This window comes from Chamaea fasciata, unplaced genomic scaffold, assembly GCF_029207755.1.
Source record: "Chamaea fasciata isolate MVZ Bird 193981 ecotype frontalis unplaced genomic scaffold, bChaFas1.0.hap1 SCAF_5, whole genome shotgun sequence".
Lineage (NCBI taxonomy): Eukaryota > Metazoa > Chordata > Aves > Passeriformes > Sylviidae > Chamaea > Chamaea fasciata.
Window position 1 is genome coordinate 47795850 of NW_027094090.1, and position 19754 is coordinate 47815603.

General features: G+C 45.2%; 3 protein-coding genes and 1 pseudogene across 3 annotated transcripts; 2 read left to right on the plus strand and 2 right to left on the minus strand.

Moving 5' to 3' along the window:
- Nucleotides 1-12: 12 nt before the first annotated feature.
- LOC136289591 (histone H2B 5) lies at nucleotides 13-1454 on the minus strand. The gene has a single exon (XM_066183524.1). The coding sequence runs from the start codon at nucleotides 1050-1052 to the stop codon at nucleotides 672-674; it is 381 nt and encodes a 126-aa protein (XP_066039621.1). The 5' UTR covers nucleotides 1053-1454; the 3' UTR covers nucleotides 13-671.
- On the plus strand, nucleotides 1340-1826 carry LOC136289589 (histone H2A-IV). The gene has a single exon (XM_066183522.1). It carries the CDS (start codon nucleotides 1383-1385, stop codon nucleotides 1770-1772), a length of 390 nt encoding a protein of 129 aa, XP_066039619.1. The 5' UTR covers nucleotides 1340-1382; the 3' UTR covers nucleotides 1773-1826.
- On the minus strand, nucleotides 1739-2904 carry LOC136289582 (histone H1.11L-like; annotated as a pseudogene).
- Nucleotides 2905-14194: 11290 nt separating this feature from the next.
- On the plus strand, nucleotides 14195-19159 carry APOLD1 (apolipoprotein L domain containing 1). The gene is made up of 2 exons (XM_066183526.1): nucleotides 14195-14216; nucleotides 16731-19159. The coding sequence occupies exon 2, from the start codon at nucleotides 16736-16738 to the stop codon at nucleotides 17474-17476; it is 741 nt and encodes a 246-aa protein (XP_066039623.1). The 5' UTR covers nucleotides 14195-14216; nucleotides 16731-16735; the 3' UTR covers nucleotides 17477-19159.
- Nucleotides 19160-19754: the final 595 nt, after the last annotated feature.

The window sequence follows — 19754 nt, forward strand, 5'->3', positions numbered from 1 at the left end:
AACCAAAGCCGGGCAAAAACCGCGCTGGGGAGCCTGTGGTACGTGCTACCGCCTGTGCAGGACTGTGCATTCCGGGGCCGAAAACGCACAGCAGCGTTCCGCTTTCCTTCCCTCGTTTGCCTACGAAACCATATTTTGGGAGTTTGGAAGGAGAGCGGGCATCCGTCTCGGAGCCTTTTGCTCAGAAACAATGAACTGAAAAACAAGAGCACGCGGTCGTCTGGAAGCGCCTGTACCTTGCACGCCTCCGATCCTGTCTTCCGTAAGCGTAGCTTAACCGGAAAATACAACGTACCAGCGGTAAGAGCATTTGTCATTACCGTTGAAATCACCGACAGTATTCATTTTCTAACCCGAGGCTCCTACAAGCATGCACACACGGAATGCAGGGCTCCTAGGGTTTTTAAGTGAACCATGAACATCCTCGGGTCCGTTGAAGCACATGCAGGACATAGCCTTTACCAAAAACTGCAAATCTTAGCCTTGCAATTTACGGTATTTTTCCACCGTAACTGCACATTTCCTTTCCCTCCGCCCGGTCCCTCTCCGAACCTAATAATGAACGGGACAGCCGAAAACCGGCCACAGCATCAGCTCTTTTACTGAAAAGGTGGGTGGCTCTTAAAAGAGCCTTTGGGTCGTAAATTTCAGAGAAAGGACGCAAAACCCGCCTATTTAGAGCTGGTGTACTTGGTGACAGCCTTGGTGCCCTCGGACACGGCGTGCTTGGCCAGCTCGCCGGGCAGCAGCAGGCGCACGGCCGTCTGGATCTCCCGCGACGTGATGGTGGAGCGCTTGTTGTAGTGCGCCAGGCGCGACGCCTCGCCGGCGATGCGCTCGAAGATGTCGTTGACGAAGGAGTTCATGATGCCCATGGCCTTGGACGAGATGCCCGTGTCCGGGTGCACCTGCTTCAGCACCTTGTACACGTAGATCGAGTAGCTCTCCTTGCGGCTCTTGCGTCGTTTTTTGTCACCTTTTTTCTGCGTCTTGGTGACCGCCTTCTTGGAGCCCTTCTTGGGCGCGGGAGCGGATTTGGCCGGCTCAGGCATGACAGCGAGTACTCACACTACAAACACACCACTGACTCGTCTGACAGAATAACATCGTTGTCGAGCGCCCGCATTTATAGGGCGGTTATGCTAATTAGGGTGTCTTGTAGCCTAAACTATTATTGGCTGAGGCAGGCTCTCGCAAAGACAGCGTTACGCCATTCATCGCTATTGGTGCAATCTGGATCCGCGTCCCTATTGGCTGTTTCAGGCACCTCCCTTTTCAGCCAATCAAAAGTCGGTCCTTCCGCGGAAAAGGCATAAAAGCCCGAGCTCAGGAGTTGGGATTTATTGTGCAGGTCTTCTGACTCAGATTGTGCGCTTATAGCCATGTCAGGGCGCGGGAAGCAGGGCGGGAAGGCGCGCGCCAAGGCCAAGTCGCGCTCGTCGCGGGCCGGGCTGCAGTTCCCCGTGGGCCGCGTGCACCGGCTGCTGCGCAAGGGCAACTACGCGGAGCGCGTGGGCGCCGGCGCCCCGGTCTACCTGGCGGCCGTGCTGGAGTACCTGACGGCCGAGATCCTGGAGCTGGCGGGCAACGCGGCCCGCGACAACAAGAAGACGCGCATCATCCCCCGCCACCTGCAGCTCGCCATCCGCAACGACGAGGAGCTCAACAAGCTGCTGGGCAAGGTGACCATCGCGCAGGGCGGCGTGCTGCCCAACATCCAGGCCGTGCTGCTGCCCAAGAAGACCGACAGCCACAAGGCTAAAGCCAAGTGAGCGCCGAAGAACAAAGGGCGCAAAGTTTTACTCAAACCCAAAGGCTCTTTTCAGAGCCACCTACAAATTCAGAAAAAGAGCTTGAATTTCATTACAGTTTTGAAACCTTACTGGAGGTTTTAAAAGTGCTTGTCCCAGACCCAGGTCCGTGCGCGAATCACCCACATCACGCTCACTTATCTCTGGGGTGAGGCTGACAGCCGTCCCAGGGAGCAGTTCAGCCCTTCCCCAACCAATCCCAGCGCTTTGTGGGCATTTTGAAAGTCACCTAGGCACTGCTACTCTCCCCCTACCAATTCAAGCGCCCCTCGAGCTTGTCCCGGATTCAAATAGCACATTCAGAAGACTGCTAGTCCCCTATATACCTCTCCACTTAATCCTGCCTAAAACGAGGGCAGCCACAGCATTTCAGCCTGTTTAAGAAAACGTGGGGGGCTCTTAAAAGAGCCTTTGTGTTTAAATGCGAAGCAAGACTATTTCCTCGTGGGGCTTCTTCTTGGGCACTGCCTTCTTTGCCTTGGCCACTTTCGTCTTGGCTGCTTTGGGCTTCACCACCTTTGCCTCAGCCGGGCTCTTCGCTGCTGCCACCGCTTTCTTGGGCCTTACAGCCTTTGCCACCTTCTTGGGACTCTTGGCTGCTTTCTTGGCTGCAGGTTTAACTTTCTTGGAGCTCTTCTTTACTGTCACCACATGCTTGGCAGCGCTGGCAGGCTTCTTAGCCGCCGCCTTCTTAGGCTTGGTTGCTGTAGTTTTTTTTCTTCTTAGGAGCCTCTTTTGCTTCTCCAGGTTTCTTGCTGAGGCGGAAGGAGCCGGAGGCACCGGTGCCCTTGGTCTGCACCAGGGTGCCCTTGCTGACGAGGCTCTTGATGCCCAGCTTGATGCGGCTGTTGTTCTTCTCCACATTGTAGCCGCCGGCGGCCAGCACCTTCTTGAGCGCGGCGAGGGAGAGCCCCTTGCACTCCCTGGAGGCGGACACGGCCTTGGTGATCAGCCCGGTGACGCTGGGCCCCGCGGGCTTGCGGGCTTTGGCGCCGCTCACCGCCTTCTTCGGCTTCTTGGCGGCGGCCTTGGCGGCGGGGGCCGGGGCTGCGGGGGCCGCGGGGGCCGCGGGGGCGGGAGCAGTCTCGGCCATTGCGGTACAAGGAGGAACAGAGACCAGAAGCCGCCCCGCGGAGCCCCTTTTATAGCAGTGGGCGGGCGCTGATTGGCTCCGCCCGCCCCGCCCCGTGCCCCGCGCTCCGTCTTGTTTCTTCGCGTGAAATAGAATTGGTTTTTTTCTATTTTGTCTGTCACGAAATCGTCTTTTCTCTACACCTGTGAGGCCGTGGGAACGGCTGGTTTTCGCCTTTTGATGTCTTGTCGCGGAAACAGGGGGATTTGAGTGGCTAGGGAACAAGAAATGCCGAGTCCTGCCACCAAACGGACCTCGAGAATGCGAAAGTTTTGTTTTTCTTCGTAAATAAGACATTCTCCTTTAAAGTTAACGAGAGTCAGAAAACTCAGTATTAGTCTTCAGAGGGTCCTTTTTACATTAGATAAGAAAGCAAACAGTTAGACTCTCATTCTTTAAAATAAAACGGTTTCAAAGAGAGTGAGGCAGCACAAAGCTGTGCTGTTGCTTCTCCTACCGAGGTTTATATCTCTGGCTACTATGAAACACTCAGGCATATCTTTTTCCTGCACTTCCAGACAAAGTTTCCAGACGTTCCACACTTCTATGCATGAAGTATTAGACAGCATAAACTTTATCCCCCCCGGACAGGGCTACCCTCTTTGAAACACTTTCCTACTATTAACATAGTGAAAGGCTCTCCAATATCAGTGGAATAATTTGAAGACCAAAGATTAAAAAGTTTGTGTTAGACCACAGAGCTTCATGTAAGTCTCTGGTGCACAGAAACAGACTGCAGTCTAAATAAATTACACTGGGCTAAATCTGTAAAATCCATTAATATAACTCATTAACATGGAAAAAAGAAATTGACAGAGTTTGGGTCTGCAAGAGATGTGAGAGGACCATTCTATTCATATTTTGATCTGAAGCTGGAAAGAAAAAACAGAGGTTTTGCTCACTGGTTTTTTTTTTTTTGTGTTACAGATAATGTCACAGCAGTTTCTGTACATAAAAGCTTTGGCTACCACACAAAATGAGGCAAAGCTCTTTATGCACACTGTGGTGACTACCCCATTGGCAGACATACATTCTCACCAGCTACAACTTTGGGTATAATTTTGTGTCTCTGTCAGGAGTTCCTAATTTGTTTACCTTGTAGTTTAATGGCCATCAACAGTTTAGCAGTGTTAGATTGCTGCATTTATACCTCAGGTAAACAAACCTCACTTGAATAGTTTAGATGCTGACCAGTTATGATCAACTTCCCTTTTTCAATAAGGTGAAAAATCTATGAGTGGAAAAATAACATCTCACTCCTCTATTTCATTCCACTAAAGGACAGTAAAATGAACCTCTTGAAGATTTTGGAAGACTCTTCATTTTCAATTAATTCACAAAGTCTGATTCATAAAAACCTCATATAGGCACTTTGACATTTTCTTGTATAATTATGGTAAAAAAAGACTTTAGGAAAATAAACACATTTTTCTCATATTTATGTTTTCTTTTTAACACCTCCTTGCCATCAGGGTCCCCTGGCTGAGGAATAATGATGTTATGATGAGGCAGAGAGTGCTAATAAAATGGCAAATTCAGCAAATCTGGATCTGGGTTTTCGAACCGTGTAGGAAGTGGGATGGATTATAGAGTAAGGTTCACTGGAAATTTTACAAAGGCAAGAGAACTTGACTCCGTGACATTTATTCCATGTAGCAGTAGGGGGCAGAAAGAATTGAATGGTGAAATTGTTGGCATCCCCTAAAGTTTCCTGCAGTCAAGTGGATGATCGTATGTCTGCTCTGTCCCATCTAGGTCCAGTAGAATCCTTGATGTCCTTCAAAAACTAAACATGTTACAGTGTCTAAGCAGGTTTTTGTACTCACCAACTCTTCAATCACCAATGCCAATACTTGTGTATTGTATACTTGGGACAGAAGCCTTTCTACTTCTCCCATGCTCTGCAAACCTCATTTTACAAAAGTAATAATGCATCACAATAGTACACTTTCCTCCAGGCTGTAACATAATATTTTCAAGACCGTTTTCCTTACACACACACACACACATCTGGCACACATTTGTATGCCTAAATCCTGTATAGTGGTGCCAACCACAACACCAACCATCTCCAGAGGAAAAGCTTCACAGTATGTGCCACAGCAACATTGCAACACAATGTGGTAGTCCTTGTCTCACTCCACTTTTGACTCCACCATTCTCTACCAAATGTTAAATTGAGCAACTTGAGGCTAAATTTTGTAATTATTTTAGGGGCTCCAACTTATTTGATTTTCCTCTTCTGTTTTTGTTCCAGCATTCCCTTTCCGTATTTTTACAAAGATTATATAATCTCATTTTATATACAAGCAGTCATTTTTATTAGGGGAAAGATGTAGAAGTAAAAGAGAATAATCAAGGAGAATAATAAAAGAGAATAATCAAGGAAATCTACCAGGAGATATGAATACAGCTTCACCTCATAGAGTAGTAAATATACAACAACTGTGGTTCATGGTTCACCCTCCTTCCCCAAAAGCTGCTGTGTGATTAGCATCATGAAAACCTGAAGATGTGCACCAGAGATCATTTCCCTAATCATGGTCAAACTTATTTAAGATATGTGTAGTATTAGATATTTCCTTGCAATGCAGACATAAAAAGGAACAGATAGGAAGGATCCTTACTGGGAGAGATTCTCCCTCCCTCTTATGCATTTACCATCACAAGTACAGCCAGCTTTGCTACCTCACCTTAGAAGAGATGAAATCAAGAACAACAGGATCTCAACAATATTCCAGACTGTTGGTCTCTGCACGTACTGTCAGTATGGACAGAGATCTCTGGTAGAGTAACAAGAATCTGCCAGCAAATCTTACAGAATGATTTTTTTTTGCAGGTGCTATCAATGTGAGCCAGCTCGGACTGCAAGAGATCAGATCTGAAAGCCCCTTAGAGCACTTGTCAGACAGCACGGAAAGTATAGATTAATATAACCAGTAACAAATGCCTATTAACTTGCAAAAATATATAGTAATCCAAACCATACTTAGTGACTGCTAGCCAATTAAAAAATTGCAAAATCAGGGTAGTTTTCCAATTATTGCATGTTCTTCTCAATTATTGCATGTCCCTTTTGTGATATTTGGCTCTAGGGAATAAAGCCTAGCAGCCACCATAGATGATATTAAAAGTCTAGGAAGAGGACCTTACAAAGGTCCAGTGTTCAGCTGTTTGTACTTATACTGAGGATAATTCTTCTTGAACTCTTTCTCCTATTCCTCCCCTTCCTTATGACTTTTCCACATGAATACCTAACTGCACTGAATTTCACATTACCATGACTTCCCCAAATACGTGAAGCCCATCTCTGTTTTGGAGATAGGAGAACTGAGAGTCATTCACAATTCTTGAAAATACAGTTGCTTGAATCCTCCTGTTTTAGTCTGATTCATGTTTTCTACCCTTCTGCTGGGGCCCAGCTATAGGTGTTAATTCTCAACATTTCCTGTCAGCAGAAAAATGGTTCAGAGATGATTCATCTAATTTAATATAGAAAAAAAAGCAAAACCAAAACCCAGAACCTGTTCAAAATGCAATGAATTTGTCTGCTCATTTTAACTTTTAATTTGCCACAAACCTCAGCTCCCTGCCATACACACACACATGGGTAAGGCCAAGAAGTCAGTCTGCAGGTGGGATGAAGATCAGGCCCAGAGAGGGGCTTTGGGTTCAGCCTCAGCTCCGGGCACTGGACACCTCCCTGGGGCAGTGGGACCATGGCCAGTCAGGGCTGTGGGAAACTTGAGTCTGACTCTATTTCTGTGTTGCTGGGAGAGGGGCTGATGGCTCTGGGGAGGTGACTGGAATGGGCTCCTGGGACCAGAACAGGGTTGGGGGAGCCCCAGGAAGTGCTGGGTTGGTGGTGCCCTGACAGTACCCCTCCTTGGTGAAGTAGGGACTGTAAAAGGCTCTCAAAGCTACTGGTTCAGCAGCTCTCTAGATCCAGACAACAGGAAGCACTTTTGGCCAAGTTGCATGCAGATGTTTGATTAGTCCTAGTGGAGAGAAAAGCAGATTTCAGTTATAACAAAACTCTTCTGCCACTTGCACTTATCATTGACATTGGATCACCAATGTCACCGGGTTTAGCTTCAGGATGGCTGGGAACAACAGTTCCTGCTCCTCAGTTTGATGATTCCCAGCTCCACATAAAAATGTGGGAATGGCTTGGCTGACCTTTTATAGGGACCAGAGCAGTCAGTTGCATCTGAAACACCCTTTCACCTTCATTTCAGCACCCTCATAAGGAAACGTCTCAAGAGGCTTTGGACTAAGAGCAGCCAGCTTCAGTTTCCAAAATGTCCTTCTAAAATAATGGCATATTCATCCCATGCAACAGTCACAAAACCCAAAGGGGACAGTACAAAGAGCAGTTTGTTTTACCTTTCACGTTCTATCTGGAGAAAATCCTGACCCACCGTTTTGGTTTGGGTGGCAACGTACAATTCTCCCTACCAATTCCTGGTGGGGACTCACATCTTTTCCCATCCCACTCTGAACCACCACATTCACATCACTTAGGCAGTTTTATTTCCGCTGAGGCAGCTGGTCCTAAACTTCTGGCTGACTGCAGCCCTTGGTGTCCACCTGCTCCCCATTGGTGCCTACCCTGGACAAGAAGAGAGCAAGAACCTACAACTCCTCAACTTTCTGCAGAGAAGCCAGGGAGATGAGCTACCACCTCATAAAAACAAGCTCATAATGGCTCAGAAGAGGTGGACAAGAAACCATGAGGGAGAAAAGGTTGCCCCCTCTCCTGCCCCAGTGTTGCTGGAGGGAGGGGATTGAAGTTCCCTGCACTTCTCCTAGAGGACACTGGGATGCAGAGCCAGCAAAGGAAAGGGACAGCTTGGCGCAGAGGTCTGGCAGCTGAGATGCTGCCCTGAGCTAAGAGCAAAAATAGCTGCTGGTATCACTGCACCTGTGAAGACGGGAAATGTGTGAATTTGGGCAAACAGGCATCTTCAGAGAAGAGCTAGAGGAGGAGGAATACTTCTGGTGTGTTGTTTCGCCACCTTATTTTTCAGCATATGTAAGGCCTGTTATGTAAAGTCCTCAGCTGTGGGATCCTGAATACATCCGTGTCTCTTGTTCCTTTTTCACTAACTCTTCTGGCAGTTTTGAAGTGACTAACAGATTCTAAGATGTGTTTAAAAATTACCTGCATGAAGCAATATTCTTTCCTTATTGCTGACATCTATTCAAATGAGGATTCCTATGACAGCTGTCCAATCACTTCCATATAAATAATCTTAAAAAAAAATCTAAAAAAAAAAAAGGCATTTTGTTCCAGAAGCCTTACAAGGGAAAGATTTGTTGGCTTACAGATACATTTTCTTTTCCAAGAAATATAAAAAGAAGAATGCAGTATGACATACCCTTAAAGATGGGAAAGTCTCAACCACCAGACTTGAAGAGGCCCAGAACAGGGGAACTTAAAATCATGACCTGATCAGTATTTTAAAGATGCACCAGGTCAGAGGGTAGCTTCTGGGAGCATTCATCTGAAACTAAGGCTACCTACATTCACCATTTGTTCTGCCCAGGAGGCAATAAGCAAACCATTGGCTTCCTCCCTGCCTCTGTTTCCCTACATATCAGGTGAGAAGAAGAACCTCCAAAGTTCATTGAAAATGCTGCAGAACAGCAAGGAAATGAATTGTCTGTAGCTCTATGTCGATAATCAGATGTTCTGGATTCAAACTGAAGTGATTTTTGAGTATATATCAGGAAATGCATCAGCCACCATATGCTTTCCGAAATATAAAAGGTGTTGAGAAGTAGGTGGCCTGATTATCAATGCCTGCTTACAATCTACTGTGCTATGGAGGAAAAGATTTCTACTGAGGAGAAGATCTTAGGGAAAGAGGCTACTATTTTTTAGGCTCCCTCATGACCACTCAGTGTGGGAAAACCTGACTATGGAACGGCTGAAGAAGGAATTTCAGGTGCAATGATTGGTGTGCCCTAAAGCTAAAGGAAGAAGGATGCTCATATTCAGACATCACTGTAAAGAGGCACGAAGTACAGCAACGTATTTGCTTTTTGAGATCCAGTGCAGCTCCCTGACTGCCCCAGGTTCAAGTAAGGGCTGATGGGAAGAGAACATATTCACCCTTTCTGCCCAGTTCCAGTTCTCCAAGTCTGCAAAGCTGCTTCAAGTGTGAAATATTTTCCTAGGGCTATACCAGCTCACTACACAATGTTGTCATCTGATCTGAACAATCGCTAGATGTCTGATGTGCTGCAAATATAAATTAATATCCATCCTAGAGGGGAGTTCTAGGATACTACAAGAGATATTAGTCAAAATCTGATCTCAAGGATGCAATTTGTCCTTAAAGGCAGAGTTCACAAACACTCTTCAAAGCAGGTTTGTCAAATACAGAGGCTTGATTCTTGATGCATGTAAAAGCCATCCCAACAGCCATACATCTCCTGCTGAATACTGAGTTAAGTGTGCATGCAAGCAGCGGTAACTGTATGACAAATATTTGGGAGGTACAGAAGGCCACAGTGCAGGCTCATAGCCAGCTGCCCATTTCTCTTTGGATGTAGATGAGATCTACCCCTCTGGTGCAAATGTTCTGTATTTCAGAAGTGTTCCCAAGTCTTGTTGGTGTCAGCAGGGTCAAAAGGTACCTGAAAAATCCATGGGTGAGAAGGTCTTGTTATCAGAGGGGACAGGCAGGGATGCATCACTGCCACACACAGTCTTCCACAACAGCATCTCCTGCTCACACTGCAGAACAAAAAGGACTGATTTAAGGGACCATCTCTGGCCCAGGACAGTTTCTGTGGGACAGGATATTTGAAACTGAAACATAAAGCTAGCAAACCTGTGGGACATTGAACAAGACAGGAAAGGGATAAAGAATTGCTGTCTAAAATTTGTCACATATTATAGAGCAGGTGCTTGTAAGAGATGGACTGAATGAGCTTTTAGGGATGACTCTTCTGGCTCTAGAGGGAGCTTCAGAGTGTGAACAGACTGCATATGAACCTCTAAAGAGGGCTGAAAATAGGTAAGATGCATCTCTATCTGAAGTTCAAGGAAACAGTTTTTAGCTTTTCCTGAACTTCTTTAGGCCTCTGTGTCTCTGTCATGTTTCTATTGTGCCAGATGGGAGGGTTAGTCAATGTAATGAGAGTAGCTTTTGAGGTTCTTAGGCAATCTCAGCCAGAATTTGACAAAGCAGTCAAGATTTCATAGGCACTGACTTCTTGAAAGTTTCACAAAAATAGATTTTGTAGGTGAGAAGAATCCAGATTTTTTTCTTTCAAGAGTAATGTTGCCCTGTGAACTCAGCCATCAAGAAGTCCATTGGAAAAGAGACACAAGAAACCAGGTTACCTAATTTCTACCTTTTACCAACCTAATAGGTTTCTTTGGAGTTCTGGAAATATGTTAACAATTCTCTATTTTCTATGGTCCTGGAGGGGATGGGTAGCCAGACTTGCTCTGGTGTGGTGCTGCCACTGCTAAGATGGTGAACAGAGAAAAGTCCTCCAGCAGCACTGATCTCAGCAGAACCTGTGTGTGGCTGCACTGAATTATGTCAGCTGTGCCACGGCCAGGGCCGTAGGCTCATGGACTGAGTAGAGAGCTGCTCCTTCGTGCATCAGAGGCAGAGTCTCTTGCCACACAGCCTGCACTGAAACATGTCATTAAAGCTGGCAAATGGCAACATAAGTTGGTCTGTTTAAATACATTGCAGAAATTCATTATCCACGTCCAAATAAATACTTGATCTCTGCAAACACTGCTAAAAGTGTTTTGACAAGGCAATTTAGGATGGTATTTTTGTCACATGAATGCTTGCTCACAAAGCAGGCACAGTCAATGCGCTTGACTAATTTTTTGCTTAAAGGGAACAAACAAGAGGTGTTCTCATCCCATAAGCTTTTCTGTTCCTCCCACCCTACTCTGCTCTTTGCAGCTTTCTTCAAACCCACCTGAAGTCCCACATACACCAGTGACCAGAGCCCAGAGCAGCTTGTCGCATTCTGGAATGCTTTCAAAAAATTGATTTGGATTTATGGTAAGATTACTAAAAGCTGATGCAGCCCTTTTCTTCCAAGCTGCTTTCTTTGTTTTAGTGTTGGCCTATTCTAGTTTCCACTGATTCTGAATAAATACCTTGCTGTGAAAAATTAAGATTTGTCTTTGATACAACTGAAAAAGAAAATAAAAGGAAAAAAGACAGCTTTTACCTCCAGGGTCCAGTAGTTAAGGTTGAAAGTACCAAGCATGGCAGAAATCTCCTGTTAGAAAGATGGTATATAAGCATAAATTTGCTCAAATTTTCTCTTAATTGATCAAAACAATGTTAAGAAAGGAAGCATATATTTGAAACTCCAGCTTCAAGTGTTACACATTTGCATTCAAATGTTACATCACGGTAGCTGCCAACAGCTTCAGATCAAACACTTCTGCCATATATCCCTTCCACTGGAGTGACCAGGAGCATAAGGACCAGTCCTTTCTGCCAAAATCCCCTGAAAGGGAGAGAGCTGAGGCACTAAAACATCCTTCCTTCCCTTTTCTGGTCACCTGCTCCCACAAAGTGCCCTCAAGCATTTCAGGAAGATGTGGCTAGATGCGAAAGGGTGGAGCAGAGGTAGCATTTTTGGCCAGGGTCATTGTGAAACACCTTCTGTGCTCCTTCCACCATTAAGCCCAAGCACTTTGCAGGTCACCAACAAAGAGGCAGCAGCAGCAGAGGGGTTGGGTGAAAGTGTACAGCAGGCAGCATGGTCAGGCCTCCACAGGCTTGCAGAACTTCCCAGTGAAGGTCAGACCTGCTCCTCACATCTGGAGATTCCTGATAAGCTAAGATTCGCTCCAAGCAGGCTCCTGGAACCTACCTGGCAACCCAGCAGATGTACTTACATCTGAGCAAGTGAACTAATGGCACTAGAAGCCTTTCAGTCCTTGGCAGGTGCTGAGAGAAGAGAGTTTTCTCCCATCCAGCTCCCATTCCCACCCGCTCACCTTTGCTGGAGCAGGCCATTCTAATCATCAATGTGAGAGAAGAACAGAACTCTCACCAGGGTGCTGGAGAGTGTCAGAAGGGACAAGAACAGATAGCAAAATGCTGTGGTAGGGCCACTCCCTAGGAAGTAATGTTTATTTCTATAATACACGTCTCTTTTCTAAAATCACATTGGCATCTGTAGCTCCCTGTGTGAAGTCCATACTTTCTGGGTATGCACCTTATTATAGGGGTGGATTATGGCAAAACATTCTCTTTAAATGGTAAAGGAGTGCAGGGATGATTCCTGTGAGAAACCATCCTTGGCTGAGACCAACACCTCATCTTGAGTAAAGAGCAGATCTCTCAGTGGGCATGAAAGTCTGTGAAGAAATAGTCTAAGAAAAATGAATTGTCTCTTCTTCACCCTAGTCAGGTCCTTGCCCACAGACTGAGCGTTGCAGGAGTTTCAGACAATATTTTGCAGCTGAGTATGCTGAAAGAAGATAACTGGGAAAGAAAGGGGAGCATCCAAAATTATGTCGTCATCTTAGGCTCATTTTAGACCCTTTTTTTTCCTTTTCTTTGTTATTTCACTTTCACCAAATCTCGCTGTCCTAACAAGGACATATCTGCAGGAACAAATTCTAATACAGATGCAGTTACATGAAAAAAAAGTGCCCTATTCTATTTGAGAGTGTGAGAATAGAACTCTCTATCAACTGCAAACCCTTGCCAAGGCAGATGGGCTCCAATTCAAGCATACACTTGCAAAAACAAAGGGAAGGGCTAAAGTACAGTTTCCTTCAGTGTCAAAGCTCACCTTCCTGTTAACGTGCAGTATGTACAAATTGTAACAGACCAGGACTGCATATTTAGGCATCCTCAAAATGGTGTTTTCTCTTTTCATGTCTGTGACAGGTTGAAATAACTCTTCCATACTATTTATTTTTTCATTCATGTTTCATCTCCTGTAGGTCCACCCCTTAAAAAATATTTGACATACTATTTCCCACCTATTTCAACATAATTAAAAACTAAGTTACCATTGAAATGAATAACCCTAGCTTTCTCCTCTCCCTCCCTGCTGCTTCTCAGTCTTGGCTCTTTTTAAGGTCAGCTCCAGCAATTGTGTGGCTACGCATCCCACAAGTTCAACAGGAAAGCCTCACCACTCAGTGACAGCTAGATAGCTTTCAGATTAGATAGGTCAGGGGCAAAATCAGAGCTTCCCTGTCAATTAATAGTCCTGAAGAGTAAGAATCCACCAAACAAGAAAGTAGATTACCCATCTTCAAGCACAGCTGCTCAAAAGATATGTCCCCAGGACCACAGGCCCTGTGTCAATACAGACACGTCACTTTGGACTGCCACTGAATGCCATCAAAAAAGTTATTTTTCCTGAGCCTATCAAAAGAATCTTTCTTTGATTAAAACTCGCCCTGGTTCAGCACAGAAGGCAGCGCCAGGAGTGGCACTTAGGCTGTTCCTCCCCAACACCTTCATCACTTCTTCCCTCTGGCCACATCTGGATGGCACAACTGCCAGGCAACAGCAGGCAGCAAAACAGGGGATCCAAATGATCCATTCTTTCTGATTATTGATTTATGGGAAGCCACTTCAGGAAAACAAGAGGGATGTTTCTCAACCATGGATGTGGTGCCCATGGTTAAGAAACAGAGTAAAACCACAGGGTGATCACTCCTTTCGCAGCACGTTTTTATGCACTGAGAAGGAGAAGGGGTGGGAATTCAGAGCAATGATCTTGCTGTGGGGCTGCTTCCCTTTTGTGGACTTTCCCAAAGAACTGGGATTTTAAAAGTACACTGGCCTTGAATGGAGTAGTTGGCTGGCTAATAGCTCCCCTGGCTCTAGATGTGTAGTGGAGGGAAACTTAAATCATCAAGCAATTGGCAGCTCCAGCACAGAGTAAAGTCAGTTGCTATTTCAGGGAAAGGAAAGGCAGGGTTCCCTGCAGGGAATGTCTGCACTACCTCAGAGCCAGGAATAGGTTGTGATTTTTAAACGGTTTTTTTTTCAACTACACTTCAGGAAAAGTGAACACACAATGTTCATTCGCAGGGATCGTTTCCTGAACATGATGTGTGCTCACTGTCCCACAGGTCACTTTCCAGTGTGTCACATCCTTCTGCACAAGGGAGAACAGGAAATGGCAAACTCCCAGTATGAGGCAAAGCATTCCTATTGCAGCAATTGGTCCACAGGAGCTATAAATTGGTCTCCTCCAGCAACGGATCAGAATTTGTCTTCTGGGAGGGTGCCTGGAAACTGAAGGTAAGTTTGAACCAGTCATTTTTGGAGTGTCTCTGAGTACTCTATTAGGAAAGTGTTTGCAGATGTTGGACTAACATCTACCTTTATTGTTGGGGAGATTTTTCTCTAAGAGCAGGAGATGGATTTTTTGTCCTTTGTGTTAACAATAATCAATATAAAAAGATTTGCATCACTACATGGCCTGTGCTATATATTGAATAACTGTTCTAATAATTCAGTGAGATAGTCACTGTTATTCCCTGAAATAGTTCTCAGCAACTAAATCTTCAGAACAAATTGTTAAGAGGCTAGAGTAATTGACATATTTAATGGTCATCATATTGATCTGTTAAGTTATTGGTGATATGCTCATTGTTCATTTCAGTGCTGGTATCCATTTAGATTAGTGTTAGTCCTTCTTCTTCCGGCTTTATTTCTAATTATAGTATAAAAAATAATAGGACATAGCCTCCAGTTGAGAGAATCACATGTATGAAGTGATTCAAATGACCCAATGACACCAAGAGAGACTGGGGGCATTTTCTGAAGGGCATGGGGACATCTTAAAGGATCTGTGTGAGATGGATTAGGACAAGTCAGCATAAGGGGAAAAGATTGCAGAGAGGATTATTTATGAATAATGGATGGAAAGACGATTTATGGTACAAAGTTTTCTCCTTCTGAAACATGAGAATTCTGCAGAATGAAGCCCCAAGGATCCTAACTACATTGTGTAACTTTATGAGGGACCAGGCACCTCCAGTTCCCACAGCACAGAAGACTTAGAAGTGAAAAGGTGTCTGCAGCAATTAATAGTTTTGCTCAGTTGGCTTAGTGACAGGGTATTTCTGCTACAGAGACTCCTTTTGGCTGTAAGAGCATTATGGGCTCCAAACAGATTCTCAGCTCTATGGCTGGACCTTGCTAGGTGCAGAGGCAGCATAGCTATGTGCACAGTGGGGTGTTGTGAAGCACAGAAACTCTGCTTCCACCAGACAATCAGCTACATCACTCCTGTTGACTCTGTTGCCTCAGTGTCCCCATAAGAAAGGTTAAGGTTGCTGGCTTCCTTTGTAGCGCATTTTGCAGCCATACAGCAAATGTTTATTGGAACATTTCTTTCTGCCATTATGGCAAAGAACAGCAAACAGAGATTGTCTAGCACAGAAACACTGAAGATGCATCTTCTAGAAGCAAAGGCTCTCCTGCTATCTTGCCAGGGGAAGTTTTTCAGAGCTAGCAGTTTTCAAGCCTTCTCTATTCACAGGCCTCTGTACTTCCCGTTTTCCCGTCCACAAGGGAGTGCACACTAAAAATGGGCCTGCTTTTCTGATATGCTCTTCACAACTCTTTTAAACAAGTTTCATAGGCCTCCTTGCCACTGTAACTGGGTATTTATGACCACAAGTTGGACTAAGCACCACAGAACAATAGTTCTCATCTTTGTTCATACACTGAACCAGGTAACAATAGGGAAAAAAAAAAAAACAAAAACAAAAACTGCTGCTGGGCTCTGGATACTGAAAGCAAGAGGTCAGGCAGCAACAGCAGAGTCTGAGTCTGTGTGAAATCAAGTCACATAATTTTCTCACACTGGCCTGAGAAATTGTGAGGATGAATCAAAACAATCCTTTGAAGGTGAAAAACTGTTAAGGTGGAAAAACCATTAGCAGCTGATGTTTTTCTAACCTGTTGTTTACTTGGAAAAAACAGTCAAGGGGTGTTGTTCTGAGTGTCCAATAGTGTTTTTTTCTCAGAACTGTCTACATAAAGGGTAGTGAAAAACAAAGATTGCTTGTCTCTCTCATCTGGAGATCAGAAGTCTGTGTGCCATTTCTACCACTGTTCCTAAAAAAGAGCGACACAGAGCCTTGAGTTGCTGCAGCTTAAAGAAAGGAAGGATGTTCACAGTATCCATCCAAGGCATTAATAAGCTCCTCACCTCGTATATGGAAAATCCAGACATAGACTCCACTCAGCAGTTTCCCTCTGTCCTCCTTTAACAGGAAATCATCCCTAAACAAAAACCTGGGATGGTGGCTTTCATGTCCTTGGAGTCTGACCTTTCTTGTGAAAGATGTCCTTAAATATTGCAAATCCTCTGAATCCCATCGGGGGGACAACAGATTTGTTCTGGCAGCATTACTCTTCTGGGCACTGACTCACCTAATCTCAGGGAAATTTCTGTCCCCAGGGTTTGAAGAGACATTTTGTGTCTTCACAGAGATAATGGTAACAGCACCTCTGACCCCAGTCCTTAAGAAATTTTAGTCTTTGCAGAGATTAAGAAAAACATTTTAAAGTTTCTCTGTTTGAAAGTTACAATGGAATACGTAATTAAATGTACACCTTCATATGAGTATGTGTGTGTATGTGAGTGTGCACGTGTGTGCAGATGGAAAACCTTTCTTAGAGCTGGGTGAAGCAACAAAAATTCGGCTGGATACCATGCCTGAAATGGTGGTCCAGGATGAGCATGTCTCATGGGGGTTTTTAGACATAAATCCCAACCCAGACTTTTCTTTTTCTGGACAGAATCCATGGAGAGGAACAGTGCTGCCTTTCCACCAGCACCAGACCCCACACGTCACTTCCATATAGCGCTGTTGGATCAGAGACGGAGGCTGCATGGCCAAATTGCTCACCTTCACAAGGCAGCTCGTAAACTCAACAAGCTCCGCAAAAGGTCCCTGATTGCCAATGTCAGCGGGAGCACCCTGACAGCTGCAGGAGCACTCACAGCCATCCTGGGGCTGTCCCTGAGCCCGGCAACGCTAGGAGCCTCTCTCCTGGCGTCGGCCGTGGGTCTGGGCCTGGCCACAGCTGGGGGGGCTGTCAGCATCACTTCCGACCTCTCCTTAGTGCTCTGCAATTCCCGGGAGGTGAGGAAGGTGCAGGAAATTGCAATGACTTGTCGGAAACAGATGAGGGAAATACTTGGCTGCCTGGAGTTCCTTCGCCGGGGGCAGGGCCCAGGCGACCCTACACTGCGCCAGTCAGAGAAGAGGGCATCCATCTCGCTCTACAACTCCATCTGCTTCATGGTCTTCTGCGGCTCCCACAGCTTCCTTGTGCCAGAATACACAAAGGAGGTCACTAAAGTAAGCCAGGCTGTGTTGAAGGCCAAAATCCAGAAGCTGGCTGACAATCTCGAGACGTGCACCAGGGCAATGGATGAAGTCTGTGATCTCCTTGAGTCAAGAACAGAGCTTTCCCCATGTAGGAGGAGACACAGCTTGGGTGCTAAAACCACTGCCGAGATCCTGAGACCGTCCAGCTGAAACAGCATTTGGCCCATATTAAATCTGGGTTTGGAGACATTACATTAACAACTGTGAGCATTAGCACTGCTGCTTGTTGTTCTACAGTTCAAGGTGCTGATGTCATGAGGCAGACGTTCTGCAGACCCCTGTTTCCCCAGCCAGCTCCACTGCTCTTCTTCCCCAAGGCAAAAAAAAACCAAGTAGGTCAGGAGGCAGATGAAATACCTTATGCTGACTGAACCTGGTTTGTGAACAACTTATGAATCTGTGTGTGGTACAAGGGCTGGAGTACCCTAAAAAAGACAGCAGATGCCAATTTCCAGGAGAGTACAATCCCATTACCAAGGTACATCTGGAAAGGCTGTAGAAAGAAGCAGCTCCAGATATGACAGACAGTATGGATAGTTCACCATCCCAGGGTGAAATAGCAGAGACAGAATTTATCCCTTTTGAAGAAACCTCTCCAGACTGAGAACTGTGATGTTTGTATTCTATTTATTTACATAGAATGATTCTAAGGTTATGATATTGTATTTAAGAGTGTACATATATATATGTATTTTTTTTTAAGGAGGCCTCTGTTCTAAAGGAAAGCTGTTGTTTTTTTAGAGTAAAAGCAAGTCTGTAGCATGTGAGAGCAAGTTACTTGTTATTTTGCGGTGAGGGAGAACACATCCCTGTAGGAAAAAGAAAGCATGACCTGAATGCTGATAGTTATAAAATAGGTGAAACACAGTCAAACAGCAGCATAGATCTTAGGAGTCAAAACAGAGAGAAGAAGAGTGACCCTGGGACCAGAGTCTGTCTCAGGGCATTGGTGGAAGGAAGCAGTTATACCTCCTGCAGCAGGAAGGGAAGCATAGGTTGGTATTACTGGTCTGAGCTGGAGCCCTGCTGTGATGGGAGCACACCTCATGGGTAGAGGTGCCACTCTCCATGCAGTCAAGCAGCCTGTGAGACCCACAGTGGATCATCTGTGAGGAGGGAGGCAGCACTCATGGAAAGCTACACGTACTCCTAGCAATGCTTCCCAGGGAAGGCTTCATATTAGTGAAATATATGCAAGTACTAATATTCAGGAGGGGTAGAGAGGAGTAGGATGATTCAGTGGCAGAGCCCCTAAAAAGCAGGAGCAATGACTGGGACCCTGTTTCAAGTGGCTGTTCTGCTAAATACGTGCTTTGTGATTTTGAGCCATCAGTACCTCAGTTCCTTGTCTAAAAATGGGGATAGTAGCACTTCCTTACCTCACAAGGCTGTTTCTGGGATCATCCCACTGAGAAGTGCCCAATTATGGTGACGGTGAGGATCATGTCAGTAACTGAAAGGGGTACAAGGAAGAGACCCTGAAACTAGCTTGAGGTGACTAGAAGAGTTAATGTAGAGGTCACTCACTCCACAAGCATGCCCCAGTGGATAAGGGAAACTTCCCTGCACAGGCACAAAACGAAATGATCAGAAAAACCTACTCTGTAATTCTGTAACACCAAATTCTTTGGAAGGGCAACACTCCATGTCACAAAGCTTGAATCCTCGTCTTTTTTGTCTCTTATTTTCATGATATCAACATTTGTTTTAATGTGTTGTAGAAAGAATAAAAACTCTGGTTCCCCAGAGTGGGACTCAAATGCTTTTGATACCCACACCTGTTTGCCAGAAAGGAACAGTACATGGCTGATTCGAATAAATGAATATGAAGCACTTTCGTGTCAGTGTCTCTCTGAACACCTGGAGGTGATGTGCTGTACACATTGTCCATCTCGTCTCATTATGCATCCCTTATGAAATACCTGATATTATATCTACATTAAAATTCATCTGCTGGGGTTGCTCTCACCCTGCCCCTGCTAAGACTGAGCTGTAACATGCAGTAGAGCTAGGAGCATATTTGTTTAAAAGCCAAGTTTAAAAGCCCTGGAGTGACAATTTCTAAATCCAGTATAATCAGCAGTGTCCTGTGCTGAAAAGTACAAAAAAGGAATTACTACTTAGTAGCTGTATATTTATTTTATCATGCATGAATTCTCCCAACAGCAGTTTAGGACAGGGGAAAACTTTAATTCAAATACATGTATTGAAAATAGGGAATTACACAAACTGGAATTTTACCAGAATAGAATTGCTCCACCCTGCTCCCCACTTAAACAGCATCATATTGCATGGGCAAGAAGTTCAATAAAGAATCACAGGCAGTGACTTCCTGTCACATCCTTGACTCCATTTCCTGAGGCATCCCAAAGACTCTTACAGGGGTTCATGTCTACGTGCCGGCCAGGCTTAACCTTTACCACCAATG

Excerpts from the sequence above, each read along its gene's own strand:
- LOC136289591 (XM_066183524.1), bottom strand. The coding sequence starts at position 1,052 with ATGCCTGAGCCGGCCAAATCCGCTCCCGCGCCCAAGAAGGGCTCCAAG.
- LOC136289589 (XM_066183522.1), top strand. The coding sequence starts at position 1,383 with ATGTCAGGGCGCGGGAAGCAGGGCGGGAAGGCGCGCGCCAAGGCCAAG.
- APOLD1 (XM_066183526.1), top strand. The coding sequence starts at position 16,736 with ATGGAGAGGAACAGTGCTGCCTTTCCACCAGCACCAGACCCCACACGT.